We start from the raw sequence: 24,379 nt of genomic DNA, 5'->3' as shown, positions 1-24,379 counted from the left end.
AGATATACAACACATTTTTTAAGTACTTCTTTGAACAAGTAAGAGATGAAGTATATAAGAAGCTTATTTGTGCCCCAACCTTAATGATAAAGACCAGGAAGGATCAGTATATAAATCTTTATCCTTTTCAGAAGTAAGGATTATTTTAAAAATTGGTATTGTATTCAGATATTTCTGATGTAAATATATACTCCTCAGTTTCTGCCACCATCACAAATATCATAAAGACCACAACAGGTCCAAGAGTGAGCAAGGTCAAAGACTGAATTATCCTCTTGCCCCTGAATAGTTCAACATCTCTCTTGTTCAATTCAGAGCACATTAAATTATAAAGTCAGTGTGGAATGAGAAATCATGAGATTTATATCCCTAAAACTGGTGGGGGGAAAATGAAGAATCTGTTATTTAGTACTCCCCAAATTAAGGTTTATTTTATCAGATAAAAATTATGTCTCACTGAATCCCTAGGAAGAAGGCTATTGTTATTCACATTCATTTACATATTAGGACATTATAACCATTGGAAAGAAATATATCTATTTTTCTCAGCATTGAAAGACTGTACTTTAACCTTCATAGTAGCATATGGGCCAACGGGGTTAACATAGTGTGCATATTCATGAGTTTTGAAAGTAATGATAGCTTCTCTCCAGGAAAAACAAACTACATAATTGCATGCAACCTGTGCAATGGGCAGGTAGCTGAGCGTGTAAAGTAAATGGGACTTGAATTTTTCTATAACAAATTATTGCGCCCGCTATAAACGTTCAGTAATAGTTCAGATCACTTAGGTGCCCTCTGAGATACTGATTATCTAGGCTTTTCTCTCTATCTTCAGGCGTTTTCAGCCAAACACTGGGTGCTCCCCTCCCCTACAGAAAATCCTGAAGGAAAGTGAAGGTGTCTCCCAAGAGAGAATGTCACTGCCCTGAATTCCTGAATCTACCTGGGAATCGCAGGCTAGGCGAAACCTCCCTGGGGTAAAAGCAATACTGTGTTCCTGTTCCAGTCATCAAGTTAATGTCCAAAGTGAACAGAAAACGAGTAGTTAGCCAATCATCTATCTATCGTTGACTATTAGCTCCAATAATATATGCAGCATAGTAATAATAAAAAAGAAATCATCATGTCCAGATTAATTTGATTATAACTACATCAGAGATAAAAAAGAAAACGAATAAACTTAGCAGTCACTAATTATTTAGTACCAGGAGCCAAGTCAGCATAAATCCAGAAAGATGACAAACTACCTTCTCTCCTGCTATTTTCAGGTAGGCCTATTTTGAAAGAATATTTTGATAACTGTTATTATCTTCTGGCCTACAAATAAGTTGGCAATTACCTCTTTAAAGAAACTGTAAACTCTCAACATTTTAATTTTTATCACACATTAAATAGTCTCTTGATAGTATGCAAATATGAAATTATTTAAATATTGCTGTTTTTGAGCAGAAATCTGCTATTTTAGTTTTAAGGCATGTGATCTTTTAATTAGGTTTTGATTTGATGAACTAAAGAAGGGTTCCACTCATCATGTAATGGATTTACAAGCCTTTAGATAGTAGAAGGGTCATTTCTCCCCTTCAAATGAGTCAGCTACCATTTTAGGGTCAACTGGCTGAACATATAATGGTAAGCATATTTCCACAAATAAGTGTATCTTTCTTTCAAAAACAGTTTAATTTGCATAAAAATTGGTTAGATCAGTCCTATTTATTATCTGTTTTGAGATGGACAATTTAAGAAATTGTATACTAGTAAACATCCCAAAATCCTGTGAAATTAAACAACTAATGAATGATCACATACCTGCAAATTCAAAATAATGATTTAATTCTGGAATATGATAAAATAATTACCATTAGCCAATTAATATGTTATAGAAACAGCAATACCCAAATCAGAAAGCTTTAAGAGAGAAGACTAATTTTGGCATTTTCACAGACATATTTCTTGTTTTAAAATATGTAGAACAATGTGGATGCTTAGCTTAGATCCAAAATTATCTCTGGAATGTGCTAAGGAATTTGGGCAACTAAGAAATTTGATCAGCAACCCAAATACCAAGAGTTCATACCAAGTAATTGAGTATTATGCATCTAAACTTTTCAATGAATTATGCAATGAATATTATGCATGCTTGTGTTGATGCTATGGTATCATCTTAGGTGATACCCCCTGAGAGAAGATACAGCATTACTCCAAAATGACAAAAGCTGGAAGAAAAATCCCCCCTATGCTGACTGAACTTTGGAGAAGACAACAATTCAAAAGTTATTTTATTTTTTATTATTTATATTTTAATATATTACCCTTATTTTAAAATGTACTGGCAATATAAAAATTGGTGGCTGGCAAATCTTTGTAAGATCAACACTGAAACTTTATATTATCTACTTTGATAACCCAACCAGGTAAACCGAAGAGTTCAGTCATTAAATGCCACAGACCTTGCATGCTGCTTGACTTCTATTTATATCTACATCTAAGTCTGTATCACCTATATTTATATGTACACACAACAGGGCAATTGCATCATTTCTTACCTGTCACATCAGCAGCCATTAATCCTTCTGCTCTGATTACTTTCACCTGGAGAAATCCCACATCTTTCAGGTTGTGAAATATCCGCAATGGGCTCTGAAAGACCCCAACATCAGTATTAGAAAAGAAAGGTCCTAAACAGTCTCAAAGAGTGTTCTGAGGAAACAGTAAGTTTTATGGTTGATTTCAGGATGCTGCTTAGGTGATTCAAAGGATATTGGTATTTCTTCAATACAGACTACCCTTCCACCATTATGAATGTGTGTATACACAGGCACGCACACACATACACACACATTTAAACCCCACAACATTTCTTCCCCATAAATAATTATCGGTAGTTGGTGAACAATAAATTATAAAATAGTATATAACTGTTTTTTTTTCCTTTGATCTCCTTTACCAAAGCTTCTCATGAGTATGATGGTTTGGAGACTCACGCTTCTTAATACTGAATCTTAAATTGTTGGTTATATACTACTTCAGACTTTGGGAGTAAAAAAGTCAACTTTAAATTAATTACATTTTCTACTATTTTCTTCTTAATGAGCATTGGAAATTGCATGTGCTAAATGGAGATTAAATTATTGAAAGACTTTTCTATATTTAATTTAAAAGACTTGGTGAGGTATTCTATAAACCTTTTAGGTAGAAGACATAAAATCCTCAAAAATAAATCAAACTGGACCTGACCATGTGGCTCTGTGGGTTGAGTATCGTCCTGTGCACTGAAGGTTTGCCAGTGATCCCATTCCCTGTCAGGGCACGTATCTGGGGTTTGCTATGGGTACCCGAGGCAAGCGTTGATGTTTCTCTCTTTCCCTCCCGCTTCCTCTCGCTCTAAAATCAATTTAAATCACACATTTATAAAAATAAATAAATAAAATTGACCACTACAAATGAGCTAAAAAGTGACGAGTAATTTTTCTTAAATTTGCAGTTTTATTTACGAATGTAGTATGTACAGAAGTAGAAGTAGAGAAATTGTGATAGAATCAGACCCAGATGATAAAACCTATTTAATTTCATAAATTAATAATGGCAGTATTTTAATAAGTATAGTACTAGAAGGAATTAAAAGAGGGATACTAATACAATAATTCAAAGCTCTAATGTGCACAAATACTTAACGAGTAAAATAAACCTATAGAACTTTATATGCATTTGTTTATTTACAAATTATAGCATTTTTCTTATGCCAAGATCAGCATTTCTACTCAGTAAATCAAAGGTATTTATCATAATCTTTAAAATGCTTTATGACCAGGGAACATAGCATACTTTTGTATTAAACTTAGCTATTCAAATGTTACCAAAGAACATTTGCATCCTGTATTAAGCATGTGAGAATACTGAGAAGCGAAGCTTACGGCGATATTAACTTTATCAGTCCCATATGACCAGTCACTGTTTACACTGGAGCTATGACTTCCTCACATCAAGAGCAGGAAATGCAGATATATGTGCAATCTCATAACCTAACTTTAAAAAAAAGGTGTTTAGCCCAAGGATTAGCTCTTAATCTTTTATTGTTTTTAAAGGGCTGTTTATCTCCCCAAATAGTTTAAGCTACCGGATAATAGGTATTCAATAAAAAGGTATTTCTCTCCCCATTTAAATTACTGTAAACAAGGCTCTAAAGTGGGAACTGTGGACAGCAGTATTAGAATCCAGAGGTTTGTAGGCATGTCGTCTCCCTAATGCGGTCACGATCAGGTTCGGGAAGCTTCTTATCTCGGAGCTCACTGAGTGCTGTAAGCCAGGTCAGCCCCCTGTCCTAACGGTGGGGAAGAATTTTCCGAAAAGGTTCCTGTTCTTAAGCCATTTGAACCAAGCTCCACTGTGACTGAAACAAACATCAGTCCTCGTGTCTGAGAATCGCTTGGTACCGCTAACCACACTGCACAGACACAGCTTCGGGGGCTCCGGCCCGGGTGTTCTGCTTCCCTTTTGGAGAGGTAATTACTGTTTGTGGGTTTCATTCCCTTGAATCAGCTGACGCTCAGTCATCTATTGTGAACTTCAGCTGTTTAGGCTAGTGACATATTGAGTTTGATAAGAATTCCAAAAAAGCCCAAGACCGAAATATACCAGTTAAAAAAAATTACAACTCTAAGTAATGCTTCGTCAAGAGGTATTCCTGCCTTGTTATTTATGGTTATTTCAGAAGGCTTCAAAACCTAGATGGCTCCTGAAGCCAGAAATTTCCATAGTAGAGGAATGCATGATTTGCTGTGAATCCTTTCAGCCCTCAATAGATGGGAAAAGATTGAAATGCTCTGGAGAGGAGTCCTCTTTATTTTTTTAATGAAAGGCTGTATAATATATTTTCTCTATGGCCGCAGCAGCTGTCAGGGAGAGCATCTCAGTTCAGCTCTATTACGGGAGAGGCAATGCCCCATCCTATGGCATCGAGATGCTCTGAGGGGCCAGGGCTGATTGACAGCTTGTCACCGTGACGTCTTATTCCATCTCTGTTATGGAGAAAATTAATGTCACACCACCAGCCTTATGACTCGCTGTCATCTTAGAACCGCTCACCTTTTATCAATGCTCTAAATAACATTTCAAGCCCATCGTCTCACGGTGGACAATCTGGTCAAGGGACATTAAATCAGATGACTGTGAAATGTCATAATAAAAATGGAATGCTAACAACTTCTTCTCTAAACTAGCTCCTCTGGTTTTTAAACTGTGACAAGGGGGAGCAAGGGTTCAGCATACCCGTTCTGAAAAGGTCAGACAATCGCTCTTGGTCTACCACCCATTACTACTCGCCCCCTATTGACCTTCCCTGCTTTCCTCCCCCCAAAAGAAGGGGGGAAAAAGAAAAAAAATGGAATTAGCCATCTTTTCAGAATGTGGTGATCAAATAATGGCTCACACAGTAATGTCTGTTTAATTTGTGGGGCTTCAGTGCTCTGCAATGAACCGCTGACTGACAGCAATGGAAAGCCTTTGCAGGCTCTTTCATAGGAGAGTGGGACAGTTCATTTACTTCCTTACCACAACCAAATTCTTAAATCTAACCTAAATTTTCAAAAATGCACATGTTCTCACAGGAAAACATATCAATAATTTCCCAAATAACCTCCTTTATATGTTGCTCTAAAACAAGTGATAGTTCAGATATGATACAGCATTCATTCATCCATCTCATAATGTATATAATAAAAAGGAAACACATTGAAACCTTAAAATATAGGGCTTTGCCCTTGTATTGCTATGCCTAATTATAACACATGAGCTATTGCATACAGTGGCTTTTGGCAAGTATGTCTGTAGAGACAGATACAGGCCTATGCTTGAAATTTAGGGCTAAAAAAAAAGTATGTATAAATATGGTTCACTTTTTAATATAATGAGAAGAATATAATCTTAGAATTAGCTGGAACATCCACATAATATTTTACATTTTATTGAAATAACATTTGAAAAAAGGTGTGGAAACAAATATTCACATTCTGAATGGAAATCACCAATTTAAGGAACCCCATCCAGCAAAATGAAAAAAAAAATCAATAATAGTTGGATTATTTCTAATTACCTAGCCTGCAGTATTATTCCAAAATTTGGCATAGTATCAAATATTAATTTGAGAAATATAGTATTATAATACCTAGAATAATTTTATATTAACACATATATTAATTCCTTTACATTTTTTTAATCCATGAGGGTCTCTTCTGCTAACAGCAGACTATATTTTGGTAGGTACCAAAATGTGAAACAATTTTCATAATTGCAACTGTGTATTAGAAGATGCTTCACAATACCTTAGGCTCTTAGGTAGTTGAAAAATATATACTATTTAGCCTTGCTAAGTCACCTTCATTAAACTGTTTATTAGGACACCATTGGAGGATGAGTTGTACAAGCATTAGCAGACAGCTGATTCAGTGTAGATAGCCAGAATAAATTTGCTGAAGTGCACAGACTGCTAATCTGTTTGAAGAATATTGTAGAGCATTAGTACCAGCACTTCATGTTATCTGCACAGCCTGATAAGGTACATCTTTATTAAATTCAGTTATTGAAAGGATGTCAGTCAGCAAATAGGAATATTTTAAAAATCTAAAAAAAATATTAAGCGGTCCTTTGTTAGTCAGAGCTTGGTTTCATAGCTGAGTGTCTAGAGGAGCCTTCTAAACACCTGGCAGCATCGTACAATACAAGCTTTGTCATTTTAAGTGGAAAAGCTTTTCCCCCAGTTTCATGGGTACTGAGGTATTCACTTTCCGAGCCTCCATTGAGAGAATGGTGGAGTAAGAGCTCCCCTCTCTGTTGATTCAAGAAAACTACATGGTGGGAAATGGAAAGTGTGAGGATGCTGGGAAAGAGGCAGCTTTGGTTGTGAATATTTTGGTTTGGTGAAAATTGAAGAGGGTACTTATTTTAGTGACTCACTATTCCAACCCCTCACTCTACACTTGATTTAAAGGTAAGGAGGCTTCCTTTTGATTATCCTTCATATTCAATTAAAAAAGTAAAGGAACAAGTGAGGCTTTTCTAAACAGTTGAAAATAAGAATGATTTCTCAGAATACCCTCTAGTTACCAAGCTACTCATTAATGTAAGTGCCACTGACTCTATTTCAAACTTGGAAAGACAAAGAAATATGGATTGCAATGACAAAAAGTCAATGAATTAATTTTAAAGTAATATTGTGTAAATTTAACTTTCCTTTATAGGATGTTCCCTGCATGGTCATTGTACTGCCTGATAGAATCACTGAGGAGGATCTCAGAATCTAGACCTTGTTCTGGGAGAGGCTCTAGAAAAGACCTGGTGTCTAGACATCGGTGGGGAATGCAAGTGCGTCTGCAAAGATAGGCGTGGCATTTGCATTTGCCCAGTTTTCTGCGCCTGCTGACTGATCTGTCAGACAGCTTTTCAGATGTACTTCCGTCACGCCAGGTAAATTATTTATAACCTCACTGGTCACACATGCCTCGAGGGGGGAGGGTCACATACGTACATATCTTTTTAATATTTCCTCCCGTTCTTTCTGGTCCTCCAGGGAGTTGACAGAGAGGTCAGAGATACTGACGGTGGCCGAGGCTGTCAGGGTGACCAGCAGCACCAGGTGTCCCTCACCCTCTTCCAGCTGCAATTCCAACTTGTGCGTCTGTTCCCTACTGAGGACCGACAGGTCGACCTGGCACCTGGACACAAATGTTTTGAATTAGCAAGTGGCTTTTCCCCCCCAACATCAAACAGTGGAAGTTCAGGCTGCTCATAGCAATGTGAAAAGTAAATCAATAGAAATAGTATTCGGACCATTGGAAGAATACATCCCTCATGTCAGCTGGCTTTCTTTGCAAAATTCAGACCCTGACTATCTTAGTGTCTAATTGCTGATTTCCTGTAAGATACAAAAGCATGCTTATCTGATTCACTTACTGCCCATTGTCACCATATTCATAAATCGGCAGGGACTTCCAATGCCTGGATGGCCTAGGTCAGTGGGGCCTTGCTTACAGAAAGGCTACCGTGAGTCTGAATTTTTGTATCACCTTTAAACCAATGGGTGTTTTTCCCCCTCATTTATAAATATAATGTATAAAGCAATGATTAGAATATGCACTCTGGTGATGCCATACGTTTTACATTTTTAAAACCATGCCAATTTATTCATAGAGCACTTATAAATCTAAATAAAAAGCAAACCAATCCTCTGAAAACATCAAGTGTTATGTAGTAGAACCATCCTGGGAGGTTTCATAACGTGGCAGCCCATGGACCACAAGCCACTCTCGGGGCTGAACACCTTGCAAGCTCTTTTCATAAAAAGGACAATTGATTTGGAAGAGAAAGATACTGTGGTAACCACAAGGCCAGTAAACGGAGAGATAGGGGCAGATATGAATAAAAGGCATTTAAAACAGGAAATAGCCAATTACAAGAATCAATGTGGTAACAGAAACAGGATGCTCAGCTATCAGGGACAAATTAAATTTTTGCTCATTTTCTTCACTTTATTTTTGTTTATTGTTTTGCTTTTAAATTAAACTATTATGAGTAGGGCCTCAAAGCTTACAGTTGTGCTCAAACATCTTTTTAAGCATGACTGATTTTAGGAATTGAATCCAAAGTTTGACATTTACCTTTTCTTTTTGTGACAGCAGAGATAATCAGGGCTAGAAACCATTGGGGGGAAGAGGAATATGGATGCAAGAAATGGAAAAAATAAAAGAAAGAAAGGAAACACCCTGGTCAGTGACAGAAAAATGTGTGTGTGCTAAATGGTAACTATGGAGAAAGAAAGAAATGAGTCTGTGGCAAGTCTGAAAAATAGCTTCTTAAAGTTAGAATATATGTCAAAAAACCTCATTGTTTCTGTAAATACAACATCCATTTCAATATACTCTCATGCTGTCTTTTAAACTCTAAAGGATGAAAGGACATATCAAATGCCATATAATATTCTAATTCAAAATTTTTTTTATTATTGACTTTAGAGAGAAGGAGGACGAGAGAAAGACACACACACACACATACACACACACACACAGAGAGAGAAACATCAATTTGTAGTTCCACTTATTTATGCATTCATTGGTTGATTGTTGTATGTGCCTGACCAGGGATCAAACTCACAACCCTGGTGTATCAGGATGATGCTCTAACCAACTGAGCTACCCAGCCAGGGCTCTAATACTCTCATTTTAATTGCAATTAAGTTCTGGTCAATGACACCTGGAACAAATTGAGCGTAAAAGAAATGCAATGGAAAAAACAGCCAATCAAATGTATTCTCTAATAAAAGAAAAATATCAATATCATTTTCTATAAATCTTTTCAGTATCTGGTACAGTGCCTAGCCTGTAGTTTGTTGAATGTGAATAAATCTTTGGACCAGATTAGGCATATGATATTAACCCTTTGAGTGCCAACCAATATCCTAGGAACTATGCTAAAATTGCCAAGGCATTTTTGCTGATTTTACAGCAGTTTAGGAAAAAAATTATGAATTGCAAGTAAATGAAGTTACATATTCAAAAACTTAAGGAAACCTTTACTACATTTGTTTTCATCTTTGACATATATTGTTTGCTGATTGTATTATAAAATACTAGTAGAAAAAAAAATTTGAATAGCGCTCCTGGCACTTTTGGCAAAAGACAGGAGGAGCGCGATCCCCGGCACTCTAGGGGTTAAAGAATTGAATAGAGATTACAATTTAGATAGTACTTCTGGTTGGATAAAGTTGGTGTCATGAAGGGTCTCTCACTCACTTTGATCACCCATTTTCCTGTCCTGTCGTTGCCTTATTCTTTGGTGAGACACTGTATCACTCATAAGACACAAAACAAATTGAAGCTTTCTGGGGGTTTTCCTTCTATGCCTATTCCCATTTCACATTGGTCATATAGATGCTGGGCTACTCCTTGTTTATAGTAGAGTTTTTGCATTTAATACTTTAGAGTTGGGGAAGGTGCTCTAAAGGTAATCTGACCCAAATCAGGTCCAGGGATTTGTTGATTTTTCCTTGTAGTATTAAAGTTTTGAAGTTAAATAATTTTAAAGATAGAGTAAATGTCCTCTGACTTAGTTACTGTTCCCAATACTGTCATTATTTATAACTGGCCTACTTCACTTAATTCTGTTCCTGGTTCAAATAGACATAAAGATTTGTGGTCCTTGAAATCTCCTGAATTTACCAATGAAAAACTGAGGGCCAGAGAAGTCATAGTCGTTATTAGCAGAACCAAGACCTGAACTTGGGACTCTGGAATCCAAGATCTAGGCTTTTCTTTTTCTTTTTCTTTTTTCTTGACCAGTCTGTCATTAAGTAATCATGCACCCCAGGAGGAAGTGTGTGCTGTTTGCAGTGGTTCTTAAACTCTATTCATTTTAGACAGAACAATTATCTCAATTTTAAAGTATGGAATTATGTAATTTTTATGCTTTAAATATATATACACTAGGGAAGAAAGCTGTAAATTATTGCTCTTATCCTATCTAATAAAGAGGGAATATGCTAATTGACCATCACACCTTCACAAAGATGGTGGCGTCCACAGCCAATAAAGAGGGAATATGCTAATTGATTGCCACACCCTCAAAGACAGCGGTGCCCACAGCCACAAGATGGTGGCACCCAGTCCCCTCAGCCCCGCCGGGGTGGCAGGCACACAGCACGGCCGAGCCCGCCTCCAGGCGGGTCCGGCCGCTCCAAGCACCTGCCTCTGGAGTCCCCCAGTCCCATCACCCCCCCAGTCACCCAGGGCCAGCCCAAGGAGCAGGCAAGCCTCGGATGGCGGCTGCCCATCTGCTCAGGGCCAGCCAAGGCTCAGGTAACCAGGGCTGGCCTAGGCTTGCACTGCTGGCAGCAGCAGCAGCAGAGGTGTGATAGGGGTGTCACCTCCTGCTTTTGAGGGCTTCCGGACTGTGAGAGGGAGTAGGCTGGGCTGAGGGTCAGCCCCCTCCGGTGCATGAAAATTCATGCACTGGGCCTCTAGTAAGATAATAAAATAAGAAAAATTTACAAATTGAATTTTTAAAACTCTGAAACCAATAATATTTAAATTAGCATTATAATTTATAGGGAGGATTATGCTTTTCTGCTACAACTAAATTTTCCATGTTGAGTGTACTCATAGAAATAGTCTCAGGTCCTGTCCTATATTTAATGTTTCAGAATTTTGACTTTAATCAGTCTGATGCAGAAAATGTCTATTTATACAAATACATTGGACAAGAGAGTATTAATGACTTCAAGGTTCTTTTTGCTAGTTGAGGTTATGCATATCTCCTATTCATCTAAAAACTGTGCTCAGGAGTAATCCTCTGGTGCAATTTTAAGTGAAATTCTCCACATTGCCTCTCCACATGTGGCCAAGTAGGTGCCCCTGCTGAGCAGTCAGCGGTGTCTCTGAAACCCGGGAAACAGTGGCCAGCCCAGGAACATATCACCTTACATTGCTTCCCAGTCTTCCCTGCCTCACGTCTTCTCTCTCTCACTCTGCGGCTGGGACTGTACCTCCCAATAAAGTATCAGCACTTAATCATTGCCTCAAGCTCTGTTTCTAGGGGACATGGGCTAGGCAAAAACCATTGGTACCATTCAGTCCCCTTAGTTACAGATGTCTAACATGCAAACCTGCCCCTGTCCTCCCCGTGGCTTCCCACCTCTTGTGAAATATCCTGAGCAAGGTAACGGTGCCCTCCACAGCCTGCCCTCAGCTTGAGTGTCACTTGCTGACTCACTCCTTAAACCATTCCAGACAGCTTGTAATTCTTTCACCATCCATGCTAGGGCTCAACTGTTTCTTTGTGTTTGAACAAGACAACCGCTCTATCTTTGCTTCACTAATTTTTACTAATTCTCATTTAAATAACCTGCAGTTGTCTTTCCTTGTCAATATCCTGACACACGTTGAGGGTAGGCACCTAGCACAGTACCTGGAACATAGTTGGTGCTCTGTATGTATTAAAGTACTTACACACAAGGAGGTGACACTGTAGAGGCTAAAATTTACCCAGGGCAGAGTGGCAGAGTGGAACTGGCATTTAATGTGCCCACTTTACCACTCCTATATTGTCTTCCTAGAAAAATTTCTTTCCAACACTTATTTCACTCACTCATTCATTTACTCGCTATTTATTAAGTATTTGAGTTGTCAGGTCTTTGTTAGGTTTCGGGAATCAGTTTTTTGTAAGCCTTCTAGTTTCTCACATCTCAATTTTCAGAACTACCACAGAGTTTGTAGTTTTATCACATATGCCTTATTAGTTTGATATTGAAAAATTACAAATCTTACTATCTGTACTGAACCCAACTTACCAATCAATCAATCAATAGGAGAATTGAAACAAAGTCAAAACTGAAGATCCCAGAGCTACTGTAATCATAAATGGGGAAATTGAGACTCAGAGAGATTAAGTGATAGCAAGAAATCAAACTACATTTCCTGTCTCCCATAGGAAAGCTTAAAGTTCTTTGCACTTTAAAAAAACAAAAACACAACTCTATGCATTTATCTAGCCACATGGAAGGAATATTTATTTGGGGACATATTCCCCTACGAGTTCAAAGAGAGAAATTTCAGTGTTTCTATCACCTTTTCCCTCCCCTGCCATTTTATCTGCCATACCTGAGCTAGTGGCCAATGATACTCCTATCAGATAAAATAGTCTTGCGCAACTTGGGTGCTAATTACATGTGTGAGACCACTGGGGTGCAGGTGATACTGTTTAATTAGCTAGTTACTAATAATAGGAAAGGAGCAAAGGGGGAAGCCAGACCTTATAGGCATATCCTTTGGGCTGATTCCCCAGGAAGCTGCAACTTAGCACTCCCCAGGGAACCCCTGGCCTATTCCCAGCAAAACACTGTGAGAAGGGATCCAACAAAAGGAAGACACATGCCCAGTAAAGTTGGAGTGACACAGGGAAGCTACTTGTCTGTCAGTCACATGTGGGAACAAAGATCATTGGCCAGAATGGGCATGGCCACTACAAGCACATGAAAAGTTGGGAATACATAATCTCCTGAACAAAGAAATTCTCTTTCTTGTTGCTCTCTTGTTGCTCTTGCGGCTCATGACTCTGTGCTCTTGGCTCGCTCTTGGCTTCCTTGCATTCGCCCATGTTTCCTTCATAGCCATGTGAACTTGCAGACCCCACATACAATGGACCGATGGATTGCAGCGGGCAAACACAAATCAAGCTAGCCTGATGCTGTATTGGACTGTGCAAACAAGGACGGGAAATTCTGTTTTTAGCCTTGCTAAAGGCAACATGGGACTTCTTCCTGGTAGGGCTGATGGAAATGAAACCTTGGGAACTCAGGTGTTTGATCCACAGAACTAAAGCGTTCTATTATATCCCATCCTTTGGTGTGAATCTCAGAAAAATTCTTTTTCCTAGGATACCGCAAGAAATTCATCCCTACTAGCAACCGCTCCTCTCCATTAACAGAGGACATAAATGTTAGACCTATTTGTATTTTTAAGTAATTTAAAAATAGGAGAGGAATCAAATTTCATAAATATTTTACACATGCATTAACACAGGTGGCCCACATATCTGATATGTTGTGTATGGCCTGCAAGTATTTTGAGGGGAAATTAGGAGCTGCATAACCTGGAGGGGTTGACAGTGGCCCTTCACTTGCTAACTTGCTTTCACTAAATTGCAGTTCACATATGCCCTGGCAAGTGGATTTACAGATTATGTAATCTACATGTAACTGAACTAATCTTCACAAGATGGACACCACTTGCTTTAAAAGATCCCAGTGAGTAAACCGTGGATAGAAGAGAGTGCTAACTGAACAAGCACAAGTGAACAGAATGATAAACAAGAATATGCAGAGCTGACGCTTCCAGCAGAGCTCCCTGTCAGCCACCTTCCGACTTACACACCGAAGGTGCTACCATCAGGTCTAACAGGAATTCAGCCAAGACAAGTCAAAGTTATCCAGAAGAATATTAGCAATAGAAATGTTCCTCTACTCTCATTGACAATGAACTACTATGGGGATGTTGTGCCTCCAAGTATTAGCTAATGATATTATGAAGCCATCATGATTAGCAAGACATTTAAAAACAAAGCCTTCAGCCGAAACTGGTTTGGCTCAGTGGATAGAGTGTAGGCCTGCGGACTGAAAGGTCCCGGGTTCGATTCCGGTCAAGGGCATGTACCTGGGTTGCGGGCACATCCCCAGTAGGATGTGCAGGAGGCAGCTGATTGATGTTTCTCTCTCATCGATGTTTCTAACTCTCTATCTCTCTCCCTTCCTCTCTGTAAAAAATCAATAAAATGTATTTTTAAAAAAATAAAATAAAATAAAATAAAATAAAATAAAAAATAAAAATAAAAACAAAGCCTTCAGAATAAAAACACAAGACTTCATTGAATTTCTTTGGTGGGGGTTATTTTTTAAAAACATATTTTATATAATTTTGACCAAATTTAATAATAGTACTATGAAGCTTTTTTGAGATTCCTTAATATATGGGAACTATGGGGTGTCCCCCAAGATGTAAACACATACTTTGTGAATAATCATAAAGGCAGTATGTATTAAAATACATTTCAAAATTGAGCTATCAGATGTTAATGAGTAAATACATTTTTGGGACACCCTGTATTTTATATTAGTGAAAGTAATAATACATGATATGTTATAAAATCTTAGAAATCAATACAATACCTAATTCCCTGGAATTTTGCATTATAAAGAATTCAATATGTTACAGTTAAAAATGTTTCAAGTTTCACAATTATGCAGTTTTTATGCCATCTCTGGCACTATAAAATGCTAATGCTGTTACCTTTCTCCTGTCAGAGGTTGTCACCATTCAATCATCTTTTAGGGGCATTACTTTATCAGAGCATTCTTCTGTAAGCTTGTGAAATTTCCCATTCAGTGACTCAAAGACAAACTATTTAATATACACTTTGGAAACTTTGCCCATTGTATAAGAAATATTGCAGTGAGTATAAACTTTCTAAGAAAATCTTGAAGGAAAAATAGTAAGCCACAAAAGCAAATAGATTAAAATCTTAATATATTTGGTTTAGGTTGAGTTTTTGAAAAACCAAGAGGAACATCAATGACACACTCCATTCTTTACTTAAATATTGTCTATCTTCCTAATGAAATATTGTACTCAATCCCTAGTAAGAAAAATGGTGAAACATTATGATTTTGTAAAAGCACTCTCTTCAGTATAGAACTTTCTGATGATCTATCTATGTGCTTTCAGATGAATAATGCATCAGGACTGCTCCTGCTCTTTTTTACATGGGAAGTAAAAGAATTATTGTAGTACTGGTATCACAAATAAGAAACATTGCAAATCAGAATCTATAGAATGCTTAATGTTCAAATGCATTGACCTTCAACTTTCGGAAAACATTAATTTGGTTAATATCCAATCAAGTGCTGTTTTCCTCATTTGCCGCCCTACACATGAATACACCAGTGAGTGCACCTGCACACCCCACATTTCTCTCTCTCAGCATGAAGTGCTCAGGTACAGATTTCGTTTTATGATTGTAGAATTTCAAAGCATTTGTTTTTCACCCACAAGTTGCCCATTTGGAAGAAGTTTTTCTTACCCTATATCATTAATAAAAATGTTGTTGACATAGCGCTCTCTACTCAAGCTTACATCTTGGTTGTCATGGGCAGCCCCAGCCCTGATAACAATGCAACAAATAAAGTCAGTAGCAATTCACCAACCTAAAATAAATGTACCCCAAATCAATGCCAGTTTACAGATAAATAAATATTTTGCACACTAATAAGTAATGCTATAAATCTTGCTATATTGGATCACAAATAACTCCAACTGGATAAAATTGCTTGGCACGGGATTTCTTATTCTGCATGTTCATAAAAACAACTTGTTTCTGACAGCACTCATTCTTGGCAATTTACCACAGCTGTCAGCAGCCAATTTGTTCAGATTACTGCTCTGCATAAAAGTGCAACAATCGTGAGGATTTATTAGCTGATTATCGTAAAGGTGGCAGTCCGTCTTGCCTGCCAAAATGCAGGTGATCAGAAAGTTAAATAATTACCTGCAGATTAACATTATTTCACCTTCATTTGACATCTGTAGTTCAGTGACAGGCAGAATTTGCTGTTTAAACTTACAGTATGATGTACACAACCCAAGCTGGTTTACTGACTACTCGGCATTTTATTGAGCACTTAAGTGCTTCAGAACATTCTGAATATAAAACCAAGGTGAAAGGAGCATGGCCTTTAGAGTCAGGAGTCCTGGATTTGAGTCTCAGATCATCCAGTTTCAAAATAACTAGGCAACCTTTAAACCTCCAGCTGCCTCACTTTGTGCATCTGGAAAATTGTTGTATGAACCACCTTCATTATTGCCTAATGTTGAGCTGATGGTGTAATGGTGCCCTTTAGGTTGTAAAACATTATTATTATTTAAATGGTGAATTTATTTTTTGCACAAAATTTAACAACCAGAGGGCATTAACTGCCTAGATAGCATAACATCTATGATATATGTAACTTGATAAAGGTATAGGCTACCTTTTTTTTCCTTCAAAAAACAATTCAGTACTTTTTAAGTATAAAAATTACTCAGGCACTTTCACATTTTAACTTATCAATTCTCCCCTTTTATATTCAAATATCTTTCCTCAATTATACTGAAGTATAAAGTATAATTGTACCTTCCACTAAGGCATGTTGCTCTAACTGCCGTTTCATTAATATCTGGTATCAAATTGAGTATTTATTTAGAGAGGGAAGAACCATAATTTTGAGTATTAAATCAAGCTTCAGGTATTTACATTAAAGTTTGACAACTGTTTACTGAGTACCTATTATGTGCCAAATACTTTTCTAGGCATCAAAGATGCCATATTGGACAAAACACTCAAAATCCTCATGGAACAAAACCCACATAGAGCATACATTCTAGTGATGGGAAATAAAAGATAACATAAATTAAAAAATGCACAGTATGTCAAGTGGTGATTCTTCAATTGAGAAAACAAAGCAGGATAGGGGAGAGGGAATATTTAGGAAAAGGGGTTTCAAGTTTAAATAGATTTGGTATGGATGCCTCCCTGACATGACATTTGTGCACAGACCTAAAGGAGGGAAAGAAACATGGCAGGTGGACACCTGCAGAGTCTTACAGACGAGGGAAGAGTCCTGAGGTGAGAGAGTGTTCAGTGTGCTTGATAAATAGCAAAGAGGCTAGCACAGCTCAAAGAGAGCAAGGAACAGGATAGCAGAAGTTCAGGGGAGAGGGGTCATAGAGCCAGCCCATGAAGAGCATCATGAATTACCGGGAAAAGGAGTTAAATGATTTTACTAATGTTCTGTGGAATAAAAGTAATAAGATTAAGATAGCAAGTTGCATGTGACAGTCATTCTAATTATCTTTATTTTTTAAATATATATTTTCCATTGATTTCAGAGAAGAAGGGAGAGGGAGAGAGAAATATCAATGATGAGAGAGACTCATTGATTGGCTGCCTCCTGCATGCCCCACACTGGGGATCAGCCCACAACCTGGGCATGTGCCCTGACTGGGAATTGAACCATGACTTCCTGGTTCACAGGTCAATGCTCAACAACTGAGCCACGCCCACTGGACTCCAGTTATCTTTTGGTCACTAAATATAGCTAAGGTTGTTACAAATAATGAAAATAAATTAACTATTCAAGGAAAATCTAGATAATATCTACTTGAAAAAGCTCACAGTGTATTGAGGGAGACAAATATAGACACATAATTATAATAAAATGTATTTAATATTAACAACTGTATACTGCTATTTAAACTGGTAGTTATCTAGAGAACAAGATAAACCTCAAGAAAAAACAGAGAATAGTGTTTCACTAGAGGGAAAAAAATGCAACAAAGGCCTGCCCTTTCAAAAGGATTGAAATGTAACATACTATTTGGTTACAGTGGTGTTTTTCTCATTTCATCATATAAGCTAAATTTTAAAGGTTAATGAAAGCTAATCTTTGACCTCTCACTTTAAAATCCCGTGAAGGAAACAATATAGATCAGAATAACATAGATAGATAGATAGATAGATAGATAGATAGATAGATAGATAGATAGATAGATAGAGATATGTTGGTTTGGATTCTGTTTTTGCTTTTCTAGCATAAAATTCTGTTTATTAGTATGCATGCAGTTCTTCAGGCTGTATGTTTACAGACTTGGAATCATGTGAACTACAATGAGGAAAGAATTTCCTTAACTAACAGACTCTTCTGTACAGCATCCTTTATTTCAGTATTGGCAGGTTTCAGTGTTTTGCTATAAAGACACATATAAAACTATCAAGAAATATAAAAATATGCTTTGAAGGTGAGAAAACAATTCATGTAACCAAGCAGGTGTTCAAAGTGACTCTGTCTTTGTGCAGAAATGTCATGTGAGCCTCAGAATAGTCCTTTCTTCACCGCGTTATCAGATTAACGGGGATCTGCCCCACTTAATGCTTCCTTCACTAAAACTTGGGAACTCTACCAATTTATGAACTTGCAGGAGATTATAAAGACTCTTTGCCTTGTAGGGACTTTTAGGAAACAATGCATTTTATGGTCACAATATGCTTTATGAAAAGTAATATAATCTCAGATCACTTTACAGACTATGAATATGCTCTTTGTCCCTTTAAGTATCTTATATCAAGTGAGATTCCTCTTTCTCAACTCCCATAACTTTTATGCACAATGTTTCTGACATCTGGAGAAAATTCCTGGATATCAAGTTTGGATCGCCTGTCCATCAACTGGTCAAAACTGCCACCTACTGGTCAGTTTTCAAACCTAGTTTTCAGTTCACCCAAGCACAGCCTTACTATGGTAAGATCCCTTCTTTCAAAATAGTCAGGATCATTTACAATAACAGGAATTAAAGCAAATGTTATTTTAACAAAATTCTCCCCCCTTAGGGTGAACCAAAAATATCAAATTGCTCAAACCTGCCAATAAAATCATCTCTTTTCCCAGCATCCTTGTCCCATGCAGTGATATCGATAATTCCACCTCTTTCTTCATAGAGATGAAAATCAAATTGTTCTCTCCACTGAGGATTTAAAGTTTTGGGCATAATCTGCAAAACCAAAACAGTAATTATTGTTTCACCCATATCAGTCTTTAATACAATGTAACTTGAGACATTAAATCAAACTTTAGGTACTGTCTAGAAAAGCATGTAAGTGTGAGATTTGACAAAAGCTTCCAGAAATACTGAAAATGAATCATTAGCATCTTTATTGCATATTGTCTGAAAGGACCCTGAAGGATGTGTCTTGAGAACCGAAGTCACCCCCTCATCATCATGAATAACAGTTGAGAGGTATGTATTACATAGAAAAGGCAAAAACACAGTCTATAAGTGAAATAGCTCACTCCGACACTAGCATTTATTTTACACAACCAGCGAATACACAAAGATTGACGATTCCCAGGGTTTCTTTTATTTTCTTACTTCCCTACACATGGGGATTCTTGAGCTGAATACATTAAACAAAATAAAGTTCTATGGGAACAGGAGGAAAAACAAGTAGCTTTGGGGTGGCCAGGTAAACTTATATCTTAGAATTAGAGCATTGATGTATCATCTCCATTTTATATATGGAAAAACTGAGACCTGGAGACCAAGTGACCCATCCTGGGTCATTATGTTTTAGTTATCTAGACTGTAGCTCAAGTCTTTGATTAGAGCTTCAGATCTCTTTCCCCAAAACAATATGCCAGAAATGTTTGTGAGTTAATATGAATATGTGTGTATATAATCTCCATGTTGCACATACAAGAAAGATATCTTATCTGAAGTGCAATTTTGTAACTTCATGTATTCAGATAAGACATTGGGTGGAATCAATGAATCAAGTGACCCATACTGATGTAAAACTCCATTCCCCATTGGGTTAAACAACATTCACATTTGTTTCCCTGTTCTTTCATTTTAGCAGGAGGGCATGTGTTGGCTTTTTTTCTTTTTAATGTATGGGAGACAGATCTTCCGATGTGAAGACTCTGAAAGCAATGAAGTATGTTATGTGCAAAGGTAATGCAAATGAATCACAATTTTTAAAGTTCATCATCTGAAATTAACCAGCAATAGATCGTGGGAAGAAAGAGCAAAGAGCGACATGTGTCCATAGCCTGGTTTCATATTTCATACTTAAAGAGCAGAACTATAAAAATAAGTAATGTTTGAAGCCTACCAGAACATGGAAATGATGTTAATTGATAAAGGACAAGACAGATGTGGCCATAGATACCTATTTTTGGAATCAGTAGTTTCTTTAAAACATGTGATTAAGCCCATAGCAGAAAAAAAGATGGCACTGGGTGGATGCTATGATAATTCAAGTGACTCATAACTGGGCTCGGATGAATGCCTATGATATTTTGGGGAGTGGTCTATCTTACTTATTTGGCCATAAAGTGCCTAAATTTTCAGTTTTCGTTTTTAGGATTGCCCTTCCTATCTGGTTTCCTTCAGGTCAGAAATGACGCCCTCCCCTTCCATGGGGGCACTCAGTCAGGTAACTGATCAGGGCGCTAGCAGTTTTCACTACCTCAGACAAGTAAGCTCTGTGATATCTCTAACTACTGATGAAACTTCCTGGGCCAGAAGGAACCGAGGTAGGCTGTCTATCAAAACTTCCTGAAAACAGTGATGTCAAGGCCAAGACATTCCCCTGGAGGCAGAATGCGATTTTTAATACGAGATGGATGTGATCAATTGTCCCAAGCTGTCTATGAAGCTGATGTCTATAGAGCTGGTCATTAAAGAGGTTGTAATGGAATACAACACAGATAAGACATGTGCCCCAAGCATAACTACGACTTTGCTAATTATCATTACTCCTCTCATTAATATAACAATATGGTTATTTAATATATTGTTACTACTAATATAATGGGTATTACACAATATACTTATTACTACTGATGCTATTCTTCCTCTTCCTCCTGTTACTTCCACTTATTATTTATTATGGGTAAGGCAGTGTTCCAAGCCCTTTACATGTGTAACATATTCATTCATTCGTCACAATAACTTTATTAAGTAGGCACTATTTTAATTCTCATGTTTACAGATGGGGAAATTAGGGCATGAAGAGGCAAAGTGATGGCCATTTCTCACTGCTAGTAGCCACAGAGGGAATTTTGACTCTTTGTTTTCTAAATAAATTTTAAAACAACTTTCAACTTGCACTGGTGAAAATCAGTTTGAATAAAATGACTCAGAGTAATCTGCACAGATTGTAATGGCACATAAAATGATGCATTTGTAGCACTGATACTAATACTTGTTGCAATAATAAGAGCAGCCAATACTCTTTGAACACTTTATGTGCCAGGCATTGACTTAGGTTTGTTGCAGCCTTCTTTTTTTGAAAGATAGTTCCTACGTTTATTCCTGTGTGATAAATGAAGAAATTCAGAGTGAAGTTAAGTAGTTTACCCAAGGTCCCACAGCACATAAAGTAAGAGATGCAATACAATTACTGGTCTTCTTTGCTGACATGACGTTCAAAGAAGTTCTGTGAAGCATTTTTTTAAAGTTTTCATCTTCCAAAGCATAGCTATTAACTAACCACTGCTTTCCAAATATCGCCAGGAACACAAAGAGACATGTCACCTTGCTCTTATACTTCTGATGCCCAAGCCGGAACTTCACGTAGGGGTCACTCAACCCATTGGAATCCATGGCCTTGAGGTCTCGCCCCTCAATCAACGTGATACTGACTATTCCTCGCCAAAGATGCGATTTTCTGTGTACATCTGACAGACGTAAACTTTGGGTCTGAAACTTTTGGCAAAAGAAAAGAGAGTTAGCTTATTGTGTTTTAAACCAAAGTATCTCATTTGGCATTACCGTTTCCAAAGAGAGTTAGCTTATAGTGTTTTATACCAGAACACCTCATTTGGCATTACCATTTCCAATGTTGTAACAATTTTTCAAAAATAAAAATGAGGCAGTTATAAATTTTAAATAAAAATTATTTATGGATTAATTATTAATTATGCAATTATTAATACTATATTATCATCTCATGATAAATTTAAGGTTATGTAAAAATGGTGAGTGCTCAAAATAAAGTCTAGTTTTTCAGCTCCTTATATTACAAGCTGTAGGTACTTCAAGAATACCAGAGAACATTTACATGTATCAAATATGCCTGTGTCAAGATTAGCATAAAATAAATATAAATATGAAATATAATATTATCCACACTGTGATATTAATTTTTAATTATGTATGGATTTTTAATATCTTTTTTTTCATGTTGCAAATGGATTTTACAGGTGGTTTTAAGTTGTAAGGTTAGTTGTAAGTTCCAGTCACTTTTAAAAGTCTTTATTGCCATATTAAGAGTTTCAGCTCGGAGCTTGACCGCTATGGTTAGGCTGTCCTCTGGTTCCCCCAGTAATTAAAAAATTAATATTCAAAAAAAAAAAAGAGTTTCAGCTCACTAAAGAAGTATTTAAGGTACAATAAAAGACAAAATCAATATATCCACACAAAATGTCTTGCCTATATTTGAAACTTGCAATACAAATTTTAAAAATTACACATGTGACTTATATTGGCAGGTATGGTATGTTTATTTCTCATTCTAGTATTTAAATATTTTCTTTAATGTTTTTTATTATCCTCAATTCTGAGTCACAATATTCAAGTCAGTGAACCAAAGCTGAAATTATGAAAATTAACAAGTCTACTAAAGATGACTATCTGTTCTCTTTGAATTAAATAGCTCATAAAAGAAACCAGAAAAAGTGGCTATATTTTATAATCTTTACATTCTGGATTCAGAAACACAGAGACTGCTATTTGTTTCATATTGTCAAGTATGTTTTCTTCACTCATCGTCATTTCATGAAAAAATTCAACTTTCCTCTCAACTTCATATTATTCCACTTCTAAATTATGGATTAGCTCCATTTTTTGTCCCAATTCCTTCTATGTAACATTATAATATTAAAGCCTATTTTGTATAACTCCCCCTTCCACTTTGAATTACTATTTTTATTTTACATCATAGTAATGCCAGACATTTTTATCTGTCATCATCAAAAGTCATGCATTTCAGGGGCTTTTATTAGGAAAATGAAAACTACATTCTTTAAAAGGTAATACTTTTAATATTTGAACATTTCAGTGGAGAGCTTTCTAAAGCACATTATATACTTCCCTACCTTGGTGATCAGCAAATTTTGAACAACATTGCTTCATGGTTCCGCCTTATTGATAGCAACATGGACCTTGGCCTCCACATTCCTCACCTCTGTGAGATCCAAGAGCAGTGTTCCACTGCGTTCTGAAGTGCAACACAGGTTCATGGGGCACCTGTAACTTCCACAGGACTCCATGCCCATTTCACCTAGAGCCCCACTGCTCCCATCTGTTTTACACATTGGATTGTCTTTGAATCAGGGATTTCTCAGATTAATATAATTGTTTAGAATTAATTGCACCAAGCGATCTTCAGGCTTTTGGGGTTGTTTTAGTTCTAAATTTCATACTCATTATCTATATTTCTATCTATCTATCTATCTATCTATCTATCTATCTATCTATCTATCTACACATGGCTAATATGCAAAGTGTCCCCTCGGGAGTTTGACCAGGAGACCAGGAGTTCAATCGCTTGCTATGACATGTGCTGACCACCAGGGGGTGGCGCAGAGCAAAGGAAACCCTGGCCAGCAGCAGGAAGGCCCCAATTGGCCCTGATTGCCAGCCAGACCTGGACCTTACCCATGCACAAATTTTGTGCACTGGGCCTCTAGTTATTATATAATGCAGCAATAAATTTCAGCATCTGTCTGTCTATTCACCGTTCCCCTTCCACTACAGTTGAGACCGCCTCTGACAGTGGACTTTAAAGATAGGATTCTAAACTTTGAGTCTGAAACTTTTGTTAAAAAATAAGAGTGACAAAGAAGGAAAGAAGAAAACGCATTTTTTGACAAGCAAGAAGAAATAATTATCTTAGCGAAGACCAAGGAATTAAAAACTACCTATTTATAGAGAGCTTTAGAATTTAAAAGTGCATATGTGTACATTGTGTCCTGTAGTTTCCACTAAAATCCTATGAAGCAGGAAGGCAAGGACTGCTATTCCCAATTTACTGGTGAGGAATTAGATGTACAAGAAGTTGACTTATGGGTGGAAAGGACAAATAATGCTTTCCATGGGAACCTTCATGCTTTCCCAGAAATAAGTGGTTTGGCTAATAAATAGAGGATATGTGACTAGAACCCAGCATTTCGGACCTTTATTCCTGAGCCTCTCCCAATATTTGTCTTTAGGGCAGAGACTCTCTCCTGGTTTAAAAGTAATCA

At 37.1% G+C, this 24,379-nt stretch overlaps 1 protein-coding gene across 12 annotated transcripts in view; it reads right to left on the bottom strand.

Moving 5' to 3' along the window:
- The window catches only part of MCTP1 (multiple C2 and transmembrane domain containing 1), a 441,268-nt gene that overhangs the window by 173,683 nt on the left and 243,206 nt on the right, over positions 1-24,379 (bottom strand). For all 12 annotated transcript variants that reach the window (XM_059694087.1, XM_059694091.1, XM_059694090.1 and 9 more), the window contains 4 exons: positions 21,669-21,839; positions 18,991-19,121; positions 7,523-7,709; positions 2,547-2,640 (listed from right to left, as the gene is read on the bottom strand). In XM_059694087.1, the coding sequence (XP_059550070.1) occupies positions 2,547-2,640; positions 7,523-7,709; positions 18,991-19,121; positions 21,669-21,839 (583 nt within the window). The remainder of the gene's footprint in view (positions 1-2,546; positions 2,641-7,522; positions 7,710-18,990; positions 19,122-21,668; positions 21,840-24,379) is intronic.

Source organism: Myotis daubentonii, chromosome 4 (genome assembly GCF_963259705.1).
Source record: "Myotis daubentonii chromosome 4, mMyoDau2.1, whole genome shotgun sequence".
Classification (NCBI taxonomy): Eukaryota; Metazoa; Chordata; class Mammalia; order Chiroptera; family Vespertilionidae; genus Myotis; species Myotis daubentonii.
Note: the sequence above shows the minus strand (reverse complement) of the source record. Positions and strands in the feature narration are given on the sequence as shown.